At 44.5% G+C, this 22,014-nt stretch overlaps 1 protein-coding gene across 2 annotated transcripts in view; it reads right to left on the reverse strand.

Annotated features, from left to right (window-relative positions):
- VWA3B (von Willebrand factor A domain containing 3B) overlaps positions 1–22,014 on the reverse strand; it is a 983,684-nt gene that overhangs the window by 273,427 nt on the left and 688,243 nt on the right. For both annotated transcript variants that reach the window (XM_085622889.1, XM_085622888.1), the window contains one exon: positions 8,769–8,866. In XM_085622889.1, the coding sequence (XP_085479015.1) occupies positions 8,769–8,866 (98 nt within the window). The remainder of the gene's footprint in view (positions 1–8,768; positions 8,867–22,014) is intronic.

Raw genomic sequence — 22,014 nt, forward strand, 5'->3', positions numbered from 1 at the left:
AGGGTCCTTCTTCTTTAAAATTGCAACCGCGACTTACCCATTGACTTGCATTGATCCCTTGGTTGTGTTCCCACTCTGCACATGGCCTCTGTGGGGCTCCTGGTTACTTTCCATGTGTGGTTCCTTGGGTCCCCGGCACTTCTACATCTTCTGGGTATGGTCTTAACTCGAGTTGTGGTTTGCATACCACTATTTTAGTATATGATTTGGTCTCCCCCTCGTGACTACTGTGTTTTCCGTGCTACTTACCTGTTTCTATTGAAAAGTATTGTGTGCATTGTGTATATCTCCAGCTAGGAGATACCTGTATGTGTTAGTCAGTGTTTTTTAATATATAAATATTGTTATCAATACACTGTGTGGTTCTTTTTCATTTAATCTATACCTATAAGATTATGCTCTGGTAAAGCAAGCTGCTTTACACTCCTTCTGAACTATGCCTGAAGGCTGCTCTCCACAGCTACCACTTAGAGAGCTTTCTAAGGTTGTCTAAGACCACTAAAATCACCATAAGGGTTGTCTGGATTGGAGCAGGGTGCCCACTTACATAAGTCTGCATCATATACCAAGCCAGCCTCTCGCATGGGTCTTTTGATCATGTTCTCAGAATATCTAGGTCCGGAAAAACTGGTCGACTTTTATTTGTGCGGGACGGAGGTCCACATGGGAATTCCACTCTGCCCAACTCGTAATCATGGCACCTGTGTGCTCGTGGTTTCTCAACACATCTTCATATCCTCTCGGTGTGTCATTTGCATCATGTTCCATCTCTTACTGAACTTGCCTCCTTTCTCCTGAAGAGTTTATGTCTTTTCCCATCATACTGTCATTACACGCCATCAAAAGTGCCTTCTTGTGATTAAAATTTCTAGTGGTGTTATCGAAGACGTCACTGCTGATGCCTTATGTGATATCATCAGTAACGTCATGGGGGCCACGAGCCATTCGTGGCACTGGTGGGAGTTAAGGTTGCATAGCTACATTAACTGGCAAAAATCAGAGGTCTAAATGTTTTGGCCAGAAAATTCCGTACAAGTTTCTAGCAGATGTTATAATTCCAGTGCCCGCCCACAACCATCTACCCGATGGAGCTTTGCAGGGGGTATGCAAACCTAGCCCGTTTAGAGTCTTTTATTTTCGTTGATTACATTTACAGAACAGACTCACACCGAGGCCACGGTGCACTTTAGAAACGGGAATGAGGCATAAAAGACCACGAACAACATATGCAAAATGTAAAGTGCACTCAGAGGTGCAAAATATACATGGCTTAAAACTATGAATTAGTGGACAGGGCCCCAATACAGTGCTCTTTACTTAAAGCCTGAATAGATAAGGCAAACTAGGGAAAGGAATGTAAGCGACAGACGGAAGGTAGGAGTGGTTGTAGAGAGGAAAGCTGGTGGGGGCTGGATAAGCTAGCGGGTGGTTAAGGATAGAGTGTTCTTGGGTTATTGCAGTTAATGCTATTGGCAGGGAAATGGAACAGGGGCCATATAATGAACAGCCGCGTTGGCACAGCACAGAGCTGAGGACATGTCTATTTCGCTTTTGCATTTTGTCAACACACTTAGGGGCATATTCCCGTTGCCTCGCTATTGGACCACGCAACGTGGTGCAGGAGCGACGCAACACAAAAAAAGAGATTTGTGGACCCAATAAAGGCCGCCTTGCGTGGCCCTGAGTGGCTTCATAAATCTTGAGTAAAGCAACGCAGCCTAAATCGCTGTGTTGCCTTATTCTGCACCTGAGAGGCATTCTATAGGCGTTGCATGGGTGTTCCCACGCAACTCCCATAGTTTTTGACGCATTCCCAGATTTACCAGAACTGGTAAACCTGGGAATGCACCAAACAGATACGCCTCCCCAGGAGATGTGTAACAAGGTGGAAATGTATTTATTTCTCCTCCTACTTCCTCTTTCTATGTGGGTTGCATTCATCATAGAACATAGAAAGAGGAATTTGCATCTCAGGATTGTTTTTGTGCAGGAAGGAATCCTGTCTGCAATGCAGGCATCCTCACACCATGGTAGAAGGGTGCCTGCGTTGCCGTTAGGCAGCCAAAACTGCGCCAGCGCAGGGACATAGACAGGAATGCGTAGTATGCAATGTGTTGCATTACTATGCCATAAATATGGCCCTTTATTTGGAATTTCTCAGAGTTAGTGCATGAGTGGCAGAAAGCACGGCTTTGAAACAGTGAGCAGTGATTGCTTCTCTCTGTTTCCAAGATTTTCTGTCTGCAGCTCATGCGTTAACTTGGATACATTTCAAATCGAATTCATGTGCTTTAGGCACTGTAGACACATAAAACAGGCTCCAAGATCTTCACTGAGCAGCACCAGGCACATTTTCAATGTGGGCCGAAATGTGAGCACTTTTTGTGTGAGGCAAATGCCAATGAGGAGAGAGTTTGACATTATGGGTACATATAATGAGAGGCCTTGGAAGGGGGTTATGTCTTTTCAGTCGCAGGGCATGCGGAAGAACAGACCCACCTTACTGCACCAATAGTCTCTTCTGATGCAATGTGCAGGTTGGTGAAGACTGATAGATTTAAAGAGGAAGCAGGCGATTAGGAAATTGGTTTGGCTTTAAAAAGGAAGCCAATTGATGAGTGTGAGCGATGATGAAGAATGTTCTTAGTCCCTGCCTGAGACATGCAGCAGAGTGGAGGGTCGCTTTAATGGAGGACTAATAAGAAATAATGAGGCAAGCTACAAGGGCTGAGGTTACTTGACAAATGGCGATTAATTGGGCCACTCTGAGAAAATCGCTCAGCGAATGCAGGCTTTGTATTTTTTCTTTGGAATTTGGTGCCAGTAAGCAAAGGGCTTGTCAGCTGAACTTGTGCTATATTAGTAAATCACTACTTTCAACACACCGAATATCAGAAAGTTATGGAAAAGGCTGTGAGGGCTTGGTATCTACCTAGCCATTGGTAGTCAATTTAATTGCAGAACTGTAAATGAAAGTAATTGCAGTAGTTAGATTCAGATTGGCCGAAATAATACCCAACTCTTTTCAAATTGCAAGGACATTGGCAAGGACTGTGTCCTGGTACACTTCCTTGCCCCAAGGAATCATGGGTATCTTCATAATCGCTGTTGCTAATTACCATGGAGGTCTGGGAACTCCGAGTCTGATAGGACATGCCCTTTCTGCCCTGGGGTGATCAAAGTGGTTGAAAATGTAATTCTATTTTGTCCAGTCTATCACGGTCCAAGGGATTTTGCCACTATGTCATAATTTTGGTCTGAGGAATTACAGCATGGCCCTTAGAATACTCAGAAGTAATACAAGTCAGACCATTGTCTTTGCAGTCTCAAGGTATCTGATGTTTATGTGGAGGTTAAGACAGAAATAGGTGTCCCCTAATGCTGCTGTGTACTTAACATTTTAACATATGTTATCCTGGTTTTACTGTAATATATTCAGTCGGATCTTCTTGCTCTCTTTTATATGCTCTTTCTTTTTAATTGTTTTTATATATTTTGTATTTATGTATTTATTTTGCCCTTTTATGTCATTTTAGGCCAAAATTAAGATATTGACCGACTGACTGAATTCCCACAATATCTGGTGCTAACTTTTGCTGATGATATTGCAGTTCTGGCAACAACAAAGAACAGTCTGCATACATTGTTCAAACTTAGCACTTCTACTAAGAGAAGAACCAGTGGCCCGATATACGACTGGGCATGCTGCAAACCAGTATGTGCACATTAGACACACCGACTGATTGGGGCCTGCCCAGCATTTTGTGCTGCAACTGATTTGCTAAGCAGTCACTTTGCAAAATGGATATTCGCACAAGGTCAGGAAACCTCCTCCCTCATGAATTTAATGAGGCAGAAGGCATTTTGCAATCTCCATGCAAACGCCTGTAATCACAGGAATGGAGGCCTGCAAGTGCCAGCAGACCTCATCTTTTTCCTTTGGGTGCTGAACAGATTAGGTGAAAGAAATCTAACCACTGTTTAGGCACTACTAATATGGCTCCAGGTAAAACATCTAAAGAATTGTGTAGGAAGGAACAGGCACTCAAGAGAATTTCAAGTGACTGAAGGGACTGAATACTAAAAGATCCATTATTAATAATAGACTGCACCTGATTCAGAGTAAAGGTGTGAAGCCTGCATACCTACCTGCTGTTAGGATAATTCCACCAATTATGAGGGTTCTTCTTGGGTAATAGCTGATGCCAGAGGGAAGGGGCTATTCACAGTGACAGACCACCAGGGGTCGTCAGTGCATATCCATAACCTTTACTACAGCAACTAGCAGGGACAACAGATTGTAGAGGGGTCAGTTCTAGGCAACAGTTGGCAAAGAATAGGAAAGTGTTTAGTCTCTGACTTATGATATCTCGCTCTGTGTGGAGATAATGATGGGATGTGCAGGGTTCCTCCCGCAAAATGTTTGTGCCTTGTACACTCCGTTCTGGGAGTCTCACCTTAGGTATCTCTCCGTTGGTAGAGTCAGCACATTATTCTCTAGTACCATGTTGTCTGGTGATGCATTGTTCCTTGCACTAGGTATTACAGGTGGGTTGTGAGGGCTGAGGTGATGATCATTTCATCTATATGATGGCTATGCTGCTAAGTCTTTCACCAATCTGCAGTTTGATGGCATACTTTGTACATAGACCTTTGTAGACCCCTTTGTCATAGTTCAGCCTGGACATTAGCGAGTTCTTGTTCAACTCGCTGTTGAAAGAGCAGGAATAAGAGAATTCTCTCCCGTTCGTGGTGGTGGTAGAAAGCACCATCTGTCATTGCATTAATATGGGAGGAGGAACGGGGGAAAGGAAGGAATTGCAAGAAAAAGCTCTGGGTCCTCTATGTTCTTTTTTATGTCTTGGAGGGGAGTTCACAGCCAAGAGCTAAACACATGCACTGACAGTGCGATTTCTTGGGTGGCGGAGCCGGCCTTTGGTCATGGAGGCGTTAACACAGAGTCAAATTTGTGGTATCCAACTCTGAACTTGTGCATGGCATCTCGAACTTGTAGATGCTTCCACACTTTGAGGAGAATTTGAGTGCTGGTGATATACAAGTAGTCCAAATGTTTGAGAGGAGTTTCATAAGAGGGGCAATGTAATTTAATAGCCTTGCCCTCCCTTATGATTGATCTAAATTTGACGTGCAGGCTAAACCTAGAATTAATCGATCTAAGTTCTGTAACTGTGTTGCAGTAGGCTGCTAGCAAGCGGACGTCTTTAATCAATGTTCTCCAGGACACTTCATACACGATGCAAAGTAGCTTGGTCTTGAGCCTTTACTCGAATGGAGGTCAGTGGAGTGAATACAATGCAGCCTTTGTAAAGGGGTCATCCGGTGACAGTTTTTAGTGTGACAGAATGGACAGGTCAAAATTGAATATGATCTGCAGGTTGCTTGCTTCCAAGATTGACAAATTGGTTGGCCCTGGCATTTGAGGCAGGAAAATAAGAGGGCAGTCGAACAGACAGGCGCTTATTAGTAGTTGCTTTTAAAACCTCCGCATTATGACATGTAAGTATAAACCTAAAAAATAAATCAATTTCCACACAAAAATTGCCCTGGATTGCAAATCTTTGAATTAAGCAGTCATATTACATACAAATTAGAAGGTTTACATTGAATGAGGAATTTGTTGATACCCTGCCATCCAAACAAAGATTGCCAAGTATATGTAAACACTTCACATGAAGTTATCTTAGTTTACTAAATATGCAAAGCACAGTAGAGATGACTAAAGGAGTAACTGCACAGTAAATCAGGTTTACCCTTTTTGAATTAGTCATTGTTAGCATAATGCAAGGCAACATCGCATTACTTCTACATACAGAGCAACAAAGTGGCAAAATGCAGCCGGTTTTCAGAATGACAAACAAATATGTAAATAACCACAATTAAGCGCATAAATTATGAAGTGTTTCAAAACTTATTCATTGTGAGTATCCTGAAACATGACTGGGTTTTTACTATTTAGTGGTTAGAGAGGGAAGCTATTTATGGAACATAACAATATAGCATATCCTCCTCTCTAAAATGAATTTTAACCCCCTCCCCTGCTCATGACGGAACCACTCCGTCATGAGCCACGGTCGCCGTGTGCTCATGACGGAGTGGTTCCGTCTTGCTGCGGCCGTTGGCGGCCGCGCCGCCCACGCGGCGCTAATTCCCCGCCTGTGCGGGCGATTAGCGCAGTGGGCGGAGTCATGACGGAACCACTCCGTCATGAGCACAGCTCAACCGCGGCTCATGACGGAGTGGTTCCGTCATGAGCACCGCGCCACCGCGCTGCCCCCAAACCCCCCCCAACGCTGCGGCGGAATTCCCGCCGCAGCGAAAGGGTTAAAAATCTGTATGTTTGTGCTATAATATCTTTGTTGCTTTGCTTTTAGAAACTAAAAGAATTTTTGGAAATTGTGGACACTACTAGGGGTGGGCGGAATTTGCGAAATTCACTTTCGCAAATTATCGCAAAAATGTTAAAAATCTCCGCAAACACACGGAAATATCGCAAAGATGCGGAAGTTTTTTCCCTGCCCGTTCGCGGTATTTTCTGCGTGGTCGCAGCTCGCCAACTTACCCATGCGGTTGCTCGAGGGCGCGGCCATCTTGTTTTCACTTGTCTCGCGGTGCATGATCGCGAGAAGAAAGACGTGATCGCGCGATGAATGACGTTACTGCGGGTGCGAACTGTCGCGAGACAGCGCAAATGGCTACCAACAATCCAACATCTCGTGGAGAACGCGACCGGACCGGAAAAACTTGTCAGCGAACGCGGGGATTCAGGTAAGGCGATCGCGGGCACGCATGAATGTATTATTTTACAGCGCGAGCAAGCAAAAAATTTCCGGTAAAATGCAGATTGCGGAAATTTTTACATTTTCGCGCTCTCCGCGGAACGCGAAAATGTCAAATTATCGCAATTTCCGCGTGCGGAACGGAATTTTAGCCCAAGCCTAGACACTACCCAGATTATAATATCGTAAACAATGTTTCTCCTAACTCTTTTCTCCGACAATTATCTCAATTATGAATTTGAACTCCTTTGATATACTTTTGTGCATGCTATGTCTGATTCACAAAGGTAAGTTACAATTTTAAGTCAGATTACACTTTGTAGTTAGTTTACTACTTTTGGTATTCACAAACTCCGAGTGTAAACTTATTAGAAAAGGCTAAATTACATGGCACTACCCTCAGAGTAATCAACTGGCTTACTATTGCATAGGTGGGTGACGTCTCTCCTCAAATCCCTCCCTGGCACTCACTAAATCTCTCTTACTCCTCCCTAATCCTATCCCCATTAGTAGTAGGTCTGTCCCTTAGCCCACCCACTCCCCTGTATCCCTCCTACGTTTACCACTAAAATCTATACGTACATGTGCAGAGACTCCGCATTTGGCATGGAGAACTCCACACATATAACTGTGGGTAAGTTTGACACTTTGTTTAAAAATCGTGCCTAACAAAAATGAATGTGTGTCCTCATGTAACGTAACTGGTGCTATGTAAAGCGCTCTGATACCCGATTCGGTTGTGGGTCAAGTTTGCGCTATATAAAACTCTGCAAAAAAAAAAAGTATTACAAAGTGTACTTTTTGAATACGCCTAATATTTTTATCCTGTGTAGCATACTTGGTCACCTTACCCCAGCTACAAGAATGATTATGATACTTCTTATTTCACATCTTTTGACCTTACTTATAGTCACCTGATCTATCTTATACAATTTATACATAGATATTTTTGGAAGAAATAACCTCTAGTTATATTAACACCCTGCCGGGATGGCTAAGGTTAGCTTGGCTGATAACCGTGATTCCAATGTGGGCGCTAACTACTACTGCTCATGTTCTCTGCACAGATGATATGTTTATTTGCCTGTGTCAAGTGAGAGTAAGGAGCCAGGACTTAAAACTAACCCTGGGCGGAGTTGCACTACGCAGAACTCCGCGAAGTGCAAAAAAAAACTCCGCCGCACTACGCACAGCTCCGCAAGTGGCAGAGTACGTTAGAAAAATGCCGTTCGCGGTGATTGCACAGTGACGGATGCTTGTCCACACTGTGCAATCATTGCGAACGGCACCATGCACAGTGCAAGCTGTCCCTGCTTTCCTTTTCTGTCGCTTGAGTAGATTTTTACTCGAGCGGCAGCTTTCTCAACACGAACAGGCAGTTTCTCAACGCGAGCTTCCATGAGCATACGCGATCACTTGTAATAAGAATCCTGACGCCCTCGCACTGAGAAATATCGCTGGGATGTTGATTTTCCACGCTCGCGCTTGCCAACTTGATGTTGACGATCGCGAACGAGGAAAAATATTGCGGGAGGTTGATTTTCATTGCTCGTGGTCGCCAACGTGACGTTGACGAATGCGAGTGAGGAAAAAAACTCTGCTCCACTACGAGGAGCGGAGTTTTTCGGAATTCCGTGAGCTCCGTGTAACGCGGAGTGCAGAAAACTCCGCAAGCTCCACGAGCGGAGCGGAGTTTACAGCCCAGGGTTACTAAAAACTGTATTTGCTTCATTTTGTCAGGTGTTAACAATTATTAATTTCTGTGCCATTCCACTCACTCAGTGTCAATATCCGTCATTAACGCCTTCTCCAGATGATATTATTAGACTCTTAACGCCTTGAGCAGTGGGAAATAATTCGTTACTTAAGTAGCCCTCATTAGTTTTTCACACAAAGCAATCTACCAAAAATATGGAATGCTTTTTTATAATTGTAATTTTCTACAAATTTAAAGAAGGAACATGTACTTACATTCTGTGATTTACCAGTTGAACCTCTTGAATATAATGGCAAGAAAAAACAAATTTCGCCTTGCTGGTTTTAATGAGGTCTTTGCGGAAAGTGTGTTCCTGAAATGACAGATAAATACACAATGAATGTTCATAAGTATGAATCAGAGAAACGTACTGATGAATTATCACAAATAATTCGACCAGTGCATTTTAATTTTCCTCGGATTTTAATGTCAATGGATCTGATTCTCAACAAACTTAGTAGATCTGCAACAGGAGGTTTAAGAAATCGCATAAGTATAGATTTACTACATGGGCATAGCTACGAGGACCAAGATGGCAGATGCCTAAAACCTGATATTCCGGCGCACCTATGGTCCCCATTGCAACTCCTGAAGCCCCACCGTGTGTTTCGGAGCCCCTGAGCTACCACAGGGGGTGCTCAACAATACTTGACCACTGGCTAGTTGTGGCTGCGGATGATACAGCGGCTTAGCCGAGAAATTACTTCCTCTCTCATGCAGCAACGTGCATCTGGGACCTGGGGAGGAGGGGCCCACTGTAGAGGCCCACCCCGCCTGCTACTGAGGTACCAGGGGGGTGCAGAGAACAGCGGCCTGATAGGGAGGCGCCCTCTGGAGACCCGGCGGAGGCGGAGACAAGGCCAGCAGAGCGGCTAGGATGACTTTGGTGTGCCCTGAGGCCCCTCGTTTATTTCCAAGGAGCAGAGGTGAGCAGAACAGTGAGCAGCAGCCAAATGGGACGAGTTAGCCACAAGCCCCGGCAGCGGCTGTGATCCGGCCCAAATCACAAGGCCATGACGGGACAGCTGTAGCGGCTGAAACCGTGGCAGAGTCTACCTGGGAGCCCCATGGGAGTGAAACAATAGTAGATAAAGTCTCGGCGAACACTGGCCACATGGGGGAGATCCCTCCCCTGACAGAGGTGAGGAGCGGTGCCACCCTACCTCCCAGGACTTCCTCCTAAGCAGTATTTACTTAAGAGAGGGGGCAAGGGAGTGTCCTCCCTGGTGCAGGTGAGAGACCTAAACCTGCTGCGGGGATACGGCACCCATTTGGATTCTTGCAGGGGCAGGTACAGCTTGAGGGAAAGCAGCTGGGGCTACAACCCCCCCACACATTCCTCTTTATTGGTGTGCACTTCGGCACGTGTGCACGGACCGGAGACAGGCTGCCAGATGGGTGGGGCTTGGAGGACCACTGGAGATAACTGGGGACGGAGGCACTATCTAGTCACAACGGAGAGTGGGTCACCCTGACGCTGAGGGGGTTGGAATCCTTCTGAGCCCCCCGCCGTACAGGCTCATGGCAACCTAGGACAGTGGCCTTCTGTTGGAAATGGGGTTTCTGGTTGGCAGAGGTATGCACCCTGTCCAAGCAGGAACCACCACTCTAGTCAGGGTAAACCAGATACACACTAAAAGAAAACCTGTGCTCACCCACTGGTAGCTTGCACAGAGCAGTCAGGCTTATCTAAAGAGGCAATGTGTAAAGTATTTGTACAACACACACACAGTCACAATGAAGACACCGCAAAAATACTCCACATGGGGTTAGGAAAATAGACAATAATTTTATGAGTAAATCAAGAGCAAAACAACAAACATCCAATAAGTTGAACCGGAGTTATGAATTTCTACAGAATAAATCAAAAAATAGTGCTTAGAAGTAAATAACACTTAGGGGTTACTTGAGGTCACACTGGACCATGGTAAATCCAAAGTTCAGGCCGACCGCGATAGAGGGCAGGCTGGTTACAGGACTCAAGTAGGACCCGCTGAAAAAGTACCTTGGATGGAGCAAGCATCGATGTCAAAAACTCAATGTGTCAGTTCCAATCCGCGCAGGCAATGAAGGCGTCATCGATTAACTCTTTATGATGCAAGTGCTGCGTAGTGGTCGTGCTGTGCAGTCCGTCAAAGAGATGTTGTCAACCAGCTCCTGCGTCGAAGGGCAATGCGTCAGATTTGATGGTTCTGTAAAGCAGAAGTCACCTTTCAAGGGCCCTGGACTGGATTGGCACCACTTAACAGGGCTGGACTCACAGATTACAGAGTCCAGGTACTGTTGCAGGGTTGAAGGAAGTCTTATATGGCCCTGAGACTTCACAACAGGGGGCAAGTCAGCAAGCCCCTGGAGTCACTCTAGGTTCAAATGAGATGGGTCCAGTCCTTGTCCTTAGCAGGGCAGAGATCAGCAGACAGCAGGGCAGCACAGCAAAGCAGAAAAACAGTTATTCAAGAGCAGCAGTCAAGCAGAGTGGCAACCCTTGTAGTACGCAGTCTTTACTCCTGGCAGAGTTCTTCTTTGGTCCAGTAGTGTACTGTCTTGGTAGGGTCAGAGCCCCAATACTTATACCCAGTTGTGTGGGGGTGACTTCAAAGAAGGGTCTTTGAAGTGCACACATGCCCTTTCTTCCTAACCCTGGCTTCAGACTGTCAGTAGGGGGGTAATCAGCCCTTTGTGTGGGAAACAGAACACTGCTGATTCAGGTGTAAGTGTAAGCTCCCCCCTCTTCCTGCCCAGGAAGAGCTATCAGAATGCAATGAGTTCTCTGTCACACCTACCCTTCCTGTGTTTGAGGCTGTCTTGAGGGAATGAACAAAGTGTAGCTGTCAAACACCCTAGACGTGTATTGGAGAGAGGCACACAGAACCATAAAAGCAAAGAAATGCCCACTTTCTGAAAGTGGCATTTCTAAAATAGTAATATTAAATCCAACTTTACCATTAAAGAGGATTTAGCATTACCATTCCAAAGATATAACACATGGTGCAGAACTCATTTCCGATCAGGAAGTACAGCTTAAAAGTGTATTAAGGAAATCCCAATGTTAGCCTTTGAGAGGAGTAGGCGTCACAGTAATGAAAACCAAATGTAGCTGTTTGTCACTATCAGGACATGCAAAACCTAAAAGTACATGTCCTACCTTTTACTTACATAACACCCAGCCCTGTGAGCTAGCTTGGGGATGACACATGTAGTAAATGGGGAGTTTAAGGCTTGGTAAGTAGTTTTAAATGCCAGGTCGAAGTGGCAGTGAACACAAGTCCTGCTTTGTCAGACCTGAGCCAGGTTTTAAAGGTTACTGGTGTCAGTGGCACAATCAGTGCTGCAGGCTCACTCATAGGGTCAGATTTATGAGCCCCTTGCGCCACTTTTGCGTCACTTTTCCCATGTTAAAAGTGACGCAAAAGTGGCGCAAGGGGCTCATAAATCTGCCCCATAGCATTTAGGTTACAGGCCCTGAGTATATGGTGTACCACTTTACAAGGGAGACTTACAAGTAAACTAAATATGTCAATTGTGTATACACCAATGTTACCATGTTTAGGGGAGAAGCACATGCACTTTAGCACTTGTCAGCAGTGGTAAAGTACTCAGAGTCCTAGGGCCAACAAAATAAAATTAGCAAAATAGGCGGTACACAGGCAAAATGTTTGGGGGAAGACCACCCTAAGGATGACCAGTCTAGCACCTTCATGGTGAGCCCCAAAGGACCACAGTGCGGGCCCTGGGAAAGAACTGCTGACACACCCTGTGGGACTTCCAGGGTTGACGAAGATACCTGGCCCCACCTGAACTGTAAGCACCCCCCCCGGGTGGCAACAACGTATTGACTTTGTGCAGGCGTGGGGGGAGTAACACCTGGACCAGGTGCCAGGAGACAGGTTGGAAGCGGAAGCCTGCTATTATGGGGGCACTAGAGTAGTAAGGACAAAAAATGTTTAGCTAATGGGAGCTGTCAGATAGAGGGGGCCCTGCCGGGGACCCAAATGCGGACTCCAATCCAGTGACTAGGAGAAGAGATGGGCAAACCAAGGGCAAGGGCACATGGTCCCCTCCATGGGCAGCGTGAGGCTGAAGAGGACACGACAAAGGTGGTGACGGCCCTGAATGTGTTACCTCAACCCCTACAAATAGCCTTAGAGAAAATCCTTGATGTCATTGCGGATGCGAAGGCCATGCTTCAGCGGGAGATCGTCTAGGGAGCAGCGGAATTGGGTATGTTGCGGGTAGACCACCCTAAAATGGCCAATAAAGTCAAAGAATCAGAGGCGGCCATAATTGAACAGCAATCAGCACAGAAATCTATAAGTGTACAATTGAGGGGCCTGACAGACTGGGAGAGCAAACATGAGCATTGGGCAGAAGAAACAGAAGTACGCAATAGACGGAACAATGTGCAAGTGATGGGTCTCCCTGAGGGTATGGAGGGGACAGACATGTTGGCATACTTGGAGTCTTGGAGGCAGGCGATTGTGGTCCAAACTATTTAACCCCCTCCTTTGAACTTGAGAGGGCATACAGGGTACCTGCTAAGCCACGGGAAAGGAAGAGACCGCCCAGACAAGTGGTTGCCAAATTGCTACACTATAGTGACAGAGGCACACTCTTGCAGTGTTCATGAGAGGCAGACCTCTTTAAGGTGGGTAATGAAAAGGTGACATTATTCCTGGATTACACGGCAGCCATACAGACCACTAGAGCCTCTTTCATGGAGATCAAGAGGGCACTGCCGGAGAAAGGACTACGCTACTTAATAATATTCCCTGATAACTGAAAATCATGTGGTATGGTGTCTCACACTTCTTCCAGGACCCAGATGAAGCATGGGCCTGTATTGAAATGCATAGGGCAGAAGAGAAGAGACCACCACCAACCAAGACGGCTTGAGGGGAGCAGCGGAGAAGTAGATGTCATTCACGGGGGCTATGAGACGGGGCTTGCTAACAAAGCCAGCCTGTACACAAGAGGACAGGGACAAGGCTGCAGTTAAAGGCACCAATGCGGAGGAGGACTCAGCCTGGAGACATTATTCAAGAGATTCGGAATCTGAGGGGCATGAACAGGTGGACGGCAGCCCTCTAGATGTCACCCCCCCAGACGGCAGACAAACTACTTTAATGGAGGCAGGGAGCGTCTTGACAACTGGGTGGGATTTTCGCCAGAGATTCCATTGGGAGTGACAAAGTTGACACGGAGGCCGGTGTGGTAAGGCAGAGCCAGAGAACTTGGTTGGACTTTGAGCCTACCCCCACCTCCTATCCCACAGAGTTGGAAAGGCGGCTGAATGTTGAGACTGTTTATTTGATGATCACTGCTTGGGTGGCCAGCCGTTGGTGGCCTGCTCTAGGGCCGGGAAGATAGGACATATGTTTATTTAATTTATTATTGTTTTCAGTCTCAGTGGGTGGATGTGCCTGGGGGGGAGTGCTAGGGGAGGAGGGGTGTGCGACCAGGAGGGGATCGGAAGTGCGACACGACAGCCGCCATGACACACTCAGTGCATGCATTTAAACTCATTACATGGAACATCAGGGGGATGGGAGCGCTGGCAAAATCCACATATATCTTAAGAGGCGGGGTGCATATTGCCATGCTGCAAGAAACCCACCTCATGAATGTAGAAGCTGAAAGGTTGCAGCGCCACTGGCAAGGACAGAAACTTGCCACCACATATTCAGCATTTGCATGAGTGCCGCTAATTTGGGTGCGGGCAGGGGTCTCCTTTGAGGCCATGGAAGTAAGAATTGACAAAGAGGGTAGAAGTGTTCTTGAGGAGGGTCGGCTGAGTGGCACACTGGTGGTACTGGGGAGTGTGTATGCACCGAACAGGGATCATGCCCCTATCCTGAGCTCCCTTTCAACGTAGTTGGGTCACCTGGCAGAGTCGGCCCTGCTTCTTTGGGGTGATTTTAATTGTGCGCTAAACACTACACTGGACCAATCACCCCGCCACTACCTGGGGCATTGGCTCATAGGATGGCCAAAGGCATGAGACATTAGATAGGCCTTGGAGGATGTTTGGCGCACACAGCACGCTTTGGACAGGGACTACTCGTATTACTCCAGTAGATACAAAGTACACACCAGACTGGACCCAGCTCATTGGGTCTGTGCCGATATGTGACATTCACCAAATACTGCGGCTGCACATGATCAGATCATAGTTCATAGTTCATTCTTCTTGTCGTTTCAGTCTGTTGACGAATGTCCTAAGATCTCAACTTGGCATTTGCACTCAGCTGCTCTAACAGACATGGTGTTTGAGGACACATTACTCAATCGGATTGTCCAATACTTCACTGAGAATTCCAGAACTGCCTAGAATGGCCTGGTAAAATGGGAGGCCTTCAAGGCTGTGGTGCAGGGGGGACTGTCTAAGCCAAACGGTGGGGATTCACCACTAGCTTGATTTGGAGCTCAAGTGGCTTGATGCCACTATTCATAGGTTGGACAATGTGTTGGGTCCGGACCCAGAGGCTCTCCCTCATTTACTTGAGGAAAGGGAGCAGTATAACTCAGTACTGTAAATACTTGGTGCAACAATAACAGGTAATATATTGCCCATGCCCATAACGAGGAGGGAAGCCTGGAAGCCTCCTGGCCTGGTTGATCCACCCAGAAGGCAGGGGTGCGCCCAACACTTGTGTGGTGTCCCTGGAGGGGGTCAAGCTCTACTCCCCCACAGACATCAGCTCAGTGTTTCGGGACTATTACGTTTCTCTTTATAAACCTATGGGGGCAGACCAGCTGCGGGCTTCCGATATCCTCCTGGACTGCATGGAGGTCCAAAGACTTTGGCAGAGGCCGCTTAAGAGTTAGCGGGACCGATGAATATGACACTTTACTCTGCACTGCCATTACCCCGCATATTTTACTCCGCAACAACTTTTACAACGCAGGGCTTTACACCGCAAGTCATTACAACGCATTGCCCATTACAACGCAATTTACTATTCTAACTCCACCGGGGCATCGTAATGGGGAATGCATGCATTGTAATGGCTTGTGGTGTAAAGCTCTGCATTGTAAAAGTTGCTGCGGAGTAAAAAATGCGGGGTAATGGCAGTGCAGAGTAAAGTGTCATATTCATCGGTCCCGCTAACTCTTAAGCGGCCTCTGCCAAAGTCTTTGGACCTCCATGCAGTCCAGGAGGATAACGGAAGCCCGCAGCGGGGTAATGACATGCATTGTAATGCAGTCGGTGTAAATGATGTTTACTGGGGCCGATTACTGTCCAAGAAATAAAGACTAATGAACTGTGAAGACAGAGCTGCTCTGTCCCATGTCACAGCGCACAGCTATGGTCCCTAAGGTTTCTTCTGATTCTTAATTTTTTTTTATATTAATCCCAAAATAAAACTGTACTCAAGGTTTAGTGAAACAATTCTTATTTCATTGGTTTATCCATATGTCACCAAGAATACACAATGTATTTTAATAGTACCCTGGTTTGATAACAAGAACACAAATAATACATCAATAATTCTATTCTGTGGTTGTACTCCTGATATCCAATTCTAAAATTTTTTTTAGTCATAGACAACCTCAGACAACCCCAATGCATTTCGGGTTGAGTAACCCTTCTTCAGGGCAAAAACAATTTATTTAAGTCATATATTGATTGAAAGACGCTTGTTTTTTCAAACACATCCTGCCAGAACAAAATCAAAAGAAATACACATAAAATATATATACATAATATATGTTTGTACATTATAATCTGTTTATCTGGGTGCGCAATAATCATGGTCTGAAATGCTATCACTGTGGAATTCTACAGGCTCGTGCAGGTCTGTACGTGAAGCATGCTCTCTGTGGTGATGGTGATTCCTATTCACCGCTGTGCTCATAATCGAGTGAAAGATGCAATAGGCTAGGATTGTGCTCTGTGGATAATTAAAAAGGCCGGGTTCCCACCAGCGCTGGTGTAACATTGACTAGAGAATATTCTACAGTACCTTGAGAACTCTGTGTGAGAGACACACCAGTGACTTTGGTCACGAAGAAAAATGAGAATTTGTGTAAGAGAGAACTAAGTGAGCTTTAAAATGGCTGGTGTGTAAGACTCAGCAAACTCTGCTGATAAGTGTAAATTCTTACTCACATAGGTCAATGTTCTTGTACTGCATTACATTCTACAAAAAAAATGCCCAATGCATTAAACTAGGAAACCCGTCAGCATAACGTGTAAGACAGATACCGACAACTGCGTACGTTATACACGACCGAAACTACAGAGCCCATAAGGAAATCTTACCTCTTAAAGCTAGTGTGTGGTATGGGACATGAAAGTAGCTAGAAGAGACCAGAGGATCCATTAGTAACAGCAATGCTGTCTATGAGAAACCATTCCCTATTCTGACTACCCGTAAGCGTGCACATTGACTCACCAGTGCATTGCCTGAGAGGCGTCCATAGCTTCCTGACTTCCTGATTACGTAACGTGGTATTAGTACTCTACGGTCCTCCCATGGGATATGCCCCCTGTAGAAGTCTTGTGAAACTTTATTGATTGTAAGCGATTTGTGAACGCGCTGACACAGAATGCTGTCCACGCGTACATACCTTTGCCACAAATACAAGGTCTAAAAAACCATGCATGGTTTTAAGAAATACGTATAAAATCTAACCACAATGTCTAGTATGCGACCTGAGGGAGTAGATATATTCATGTTTACTGTCCAATTGTAATCACAGGGTTCATCCGTGATGTTAAGTTGGTGGATAATGCTGTGGTGTTTTTATCAAAATATGCTGCATCAAAAAGGAGTCCCTATGTCACCCTAGACACCAGTGCTGGTTGTGTTCTCACGTGTTTTTTTTTTTTTAAAGGAAATAGTCCACTGGAGATCAGTGATGTGTTTTTTAAAAAAAAAGTAATTCCATGATTATTACGAACACAGATTCACAAACATGGATATTTAGTATACAGAATGTAATAATGCAGAAATAAGCATGAAATTAAAGAAAACATGACATTTCACAATGGTCATTCAAACCTTTGGGAATTAAGGTTCCCAATTTTTTTATCCAGAGCGAGTGCAGTTTGGAATTCAATCTCTGGTCTACTAGTTATTTTTTCTAACACTGTGAATTTTAACTGAGGTGTGAATCTATCTAATGTGCCGCCAAACATGAGTTGCTATTTTTTGTGCGGATCATACTTTTGTGCTCTACTATCCTTACTTTGATCTTCCGTGCAGTTCTACCTACGTACGTAAGTCCACATAGGCATTGAATGGCGTATATTACTCCTTCAGTGTTGCAGTCTGACAAATGTTTTAAATTGATTTTTTTTCCTGTATGTGGATGAGAAAAAGTGTTGCCAGTCATTACATTGCCACACTGTCCGCAATTCCAACATTTGGACATTCCTTTGAATGTTTGTGTTGCTCTCTGCGATGAAGTCTTGAGTATTTCCTTCATATGGATCTAGTGTTAGCAAATAACGGTTTATTGGGAAAAAACATTTTAAAGTCTGATTCTTGCTCGATGATCTCCCATCTTTTCAAAATGGTCTTTTTTTGTATGCTTTGCTTGATATATTTTAAGACGAAGCCTTCCCGCTTGCTACTATTTTTAGAAATGCTTAATAGTAGCTCCTGTCGTTGGTTTAAACTCACGCATTGATGTGCGGATTGTAAAATGTCCTGTTGATATCCTCGTTTAGTATACCTTGTGAGTTGTTTTTTAATTTGTAACTCTGCTTGTTGATCATCGGATGAGATTATCATGATCCTTATGAATTGGGATACAGGCAAGTGTTTCTTTAAAGCCGAAGGGTGTAAACTTTCATAATGAAGTGCGTTGTTCTTGTCCGTGGGCTTTGTATAGACTGATGTTAGTAACCCATTGCTTGTGTTCTGAATTAAAATGTCCAAAAAATGTATCTTATGTTTCTGGATATTATGAGTAGATTGAATTCGGGGGTTTTGCAGATTGAGTGTGTGAATGCTGTCTTCGAGTTCAGCACAATCCCCTTTCCAGATCACCAGAATATCATCGATGAAACGCATGTAGGTTACCATGTTCTTCTGCCACTGTTCATTGTGAAGAATAAATGAATTTTCAAAGCACGCCATATATGTGTTCGCATACGACGGGGCTCCTAGAAAGCCCATGGATGTTCCTGTGCATTGTAGGAAGTTTTTTCCTTTCCATGGAAAATAGCTGTGATATAATGAAAATTCTAGTAGTTGTAAGAGAAAGACACGTTGACATCATCCCGTTGATTATTAAGCAATCTGCATTCTATTGCCTCCAAACCTTCTCCGTGGGGAATCGATTTATAAAGTGCTACGACGTCGATAGTACACAGCCATATATTCTCTTTGAATTCTGAGTGTAAGGATTCAAGTTTGTTGAGACAATCTGTAGTGTCTTTAGCATATGTTACCCACTCTTGGACTAAAGGTTGAAGATAAAAATCAACATATTTACCTATGGCTTCATGCATGGAACCGCACCCCGCCACGATGGGCCGGAACGGAGGGTCCACTGCGTTTTTATGCATTTTTGGGAGCATATAGATGTGTGGTATGTTCGGGGTTGGTGGGTGTAAAAAACGTTTCGTTTTCTCGTTGATCGACCTCATTTCTTCGGCATGCTCCAGGATGGTAGTTAGAATTGACATAAATTCCTTTGTGGGGTTTGTGTCCAAGAGAATATATGTGTCCATGTTCAGCACATGCTCATCCACCTTCGGGTTGTAAAATATGGCATTCATTACGACTATCGCGCCGCCTTTATCGGCTGGTTCAAAAACCAGATTCTCATCTCGACTCAAGGATCGAAGAATCCTGCGTTCTTTATTAGTGAGGTTTGTATGTTTAGGCAATCCGTATTTTATAGTTTGCAAGTCGTTTTTTACTAGTAATTCGAAGTTGTCCAGAGTTTTATGGGAGAATGGTGCCATGAAGGTACTTTTGGGGCAAAATGTATCAGTTGTTTCTTTTGTGGCCTCTTCTTGTGAAGACAATGTGGTGTGAAAAATATCTAAGTCTTAGCTTCCTCATGATTTTAAACAAAGCTATATCTGTTTCCAAAGAGTTTGATGCGTACGTGGGAACAAAGGTCATTCCTTTATTGAGTACCCGAGTTAAATCTTGATTAAGTGCTCTTTGTGAAATATTCATGATTAAGTTGTTGTTTTCTTCAGATTCCATTGAGGTGTCGATGATTTGGCCTCTTTTCTTTTGTCCCCTGCGATTTCAATGCTTTTTGTGCTTTGTCTGGAGGATGATTCGAGGTCTCTCCCTGGTCTAAAAAAGACTGTACGCCACTGGTGATAGGGATGTCGCATTCAATTGTTCTAGCTGTTTGATCTTGTGCCAATTGTGCAGGTGGTCTTTGCAGAGATAGATCCTGATCCGTGGCAAGACTTTCATCAGAAGACGTGGTCCCGGTTTAAAAAAAAAAACTTTTCTGAGTGTAGGCCTCTGCCTATGTATATACCTCATCGAGTTTATAGTCGATGGTGTCTCTTGAATTTTCTTAATTTGCGGTCATGTACCTCTTTGCGTGTTCATCTAGCTTCGTTTTAATATCATTTGAAGTTTTTGACCAATCCTCCGTTTCCATATGTTTAGAAATTTCATCCTTAAGTTCAAATATTTGCATAGCTCATTCTCCTAGAATAGATGATAATTCCTCAATAATCAGTAAAATTAGGTCGAGGGAACATTTTTCAATATGGCATGCCAGCGTGCCATGAAGGCTTTATTGTATTTGAACAACATTGGTTTCAGGGCTATCCTTAATCCCCTTGGTATGCTTTTTACTTTGTGGTATTGTATGAGTGTTGTAGCGTGCAGACACTGATCGAGTCCTTTGCGCATTGTATATTCTAATTGATGCAACATTTGTTGAATTGTTTCGGGCGTGGCTGTAAATGTTCTAGCATCTTGAATCAGGGATCAGAGGTAAGATTTCCTTATGGGCTCTGAAGTTTCGTTCATGTATATTGTACACAGTTGGTGGTATCTGTCTTACACGTTATGCCGACGGGTTTCCTAGTTTAATGCATTGGGCATTTTGTTTGTAGAATGTAACGCATTGACCTATGTGAGTAAGATTTTACACTTATCAGCAGAGTTTGCTGAGTCTTACACAACAGCCATTTTAAAGCTCACTTAGTTCTCTCTTACACAGATTGTTGTTTTTCTTCGTGCCCAAAGTCACCGGTGTGTCTCTCACACCGAGTTCTCAAGGTACTATAGAATATTCTTTAGTCAATGTCACACCGGCGCTGGTGGGAACCCGGCCTTTTTAATTATCTACAGAGCACAATCACAGCCTATTGCATCTTTCACTCGATTATGAGCACAGCGGTGAATAGGAATCACCATCACCACAGAGAGCATGCTTCACGTACAGACCTGCGCGAGCATGTAGAATTCCACAGTGATAGCATATCAGACCATGATTATTACGCACACAGATAAACAGATTATAATGTACAAACATATATTATGTATATATATATCTTATGTGTATTTCTTTTGGTTTTGTTCCGGCAGGATGTGTTTGAAAAAACAAGCGTCATTCAATCAATATATGACTTAGATAAAAAAAAATTGTCCCTGGAGAAGGGTTACTCAACCCAAAATGCATTGCGGTTGTCTGAGGTTGTCTATGACTAAAAAAATGTTAGTATTGGATGTCAGGAGTACACCCACAGTATAGAATTATTGATGTATTATTTGTGTTCTTGTTAACAAACCAGGGTACTATTAAAATACATTGTGTATTCTTGGTGACATATGGATAAACCAATGAAATAAGAATTGTTTCACTAAACCTTGAGTACAGTTTTATTTTGGGATTAATATAAAAAAAAGCAGAATTAGAAGAAACCTTAGGGACCATAGCTGTGCTCTGTGACACGGGACAGAGCAGCTCTGTCTCCCCAGTTCATTCATTTCAGTGGTAGGGTCAGTGGCAGGCCCTCATCGCAGTAGCACGCGTTGTTAAACAGATTACAGAGCACCACTTTTGGTATACACACATAAGAAAGGTGTGCAGGTTGACAACCCTTTCATAGTGTCAAGAAGTAAAGACTGCCATTAGGATCATGGCCACTGGCAAATCACCGGATCTGAGCGGGCTCCCCGTAGAATTTTATGCGACGTACGTGGCAGTGTTGGCTGCAAAACTGGAGGCCCTGTATAAGGATGCACGCGAGCTGAGGCATTTCACGCACTCAACCACAGAGGCCTTGGTTGTGCTGTTGCCCCAGACCAACTCGTCTGAGGTCAGTAGCGCAGACTTCAGACCCCTCTCCATGCTTAATACCAACTTCAAGGTCTTGAGCAAGGTGTTACCCTCCCAGCTGGGGGCCATACATGATGAATCTGATTCACACTGATCATAATGGGTTTATCCCTACTCGTAATATCTCCTTTAATCTCCAACGGCTGTATAACATCGTCCACAACCAAGAATGGACAGACCACC

This window comes from Triturus cristatus, chromosome 8, assembly GCF_964204655.1.
Source record: "Triturus cristatus chromosome 8, aTriCri1.1, whole genome shotgun sequence".
In the NCBI taxonomy this organism is placed as follows: Eukaryota; Metazoa; Chordata; class Amphibia; order Caudata; family Salamandridae; genus Triturus; species Triturus cristatus.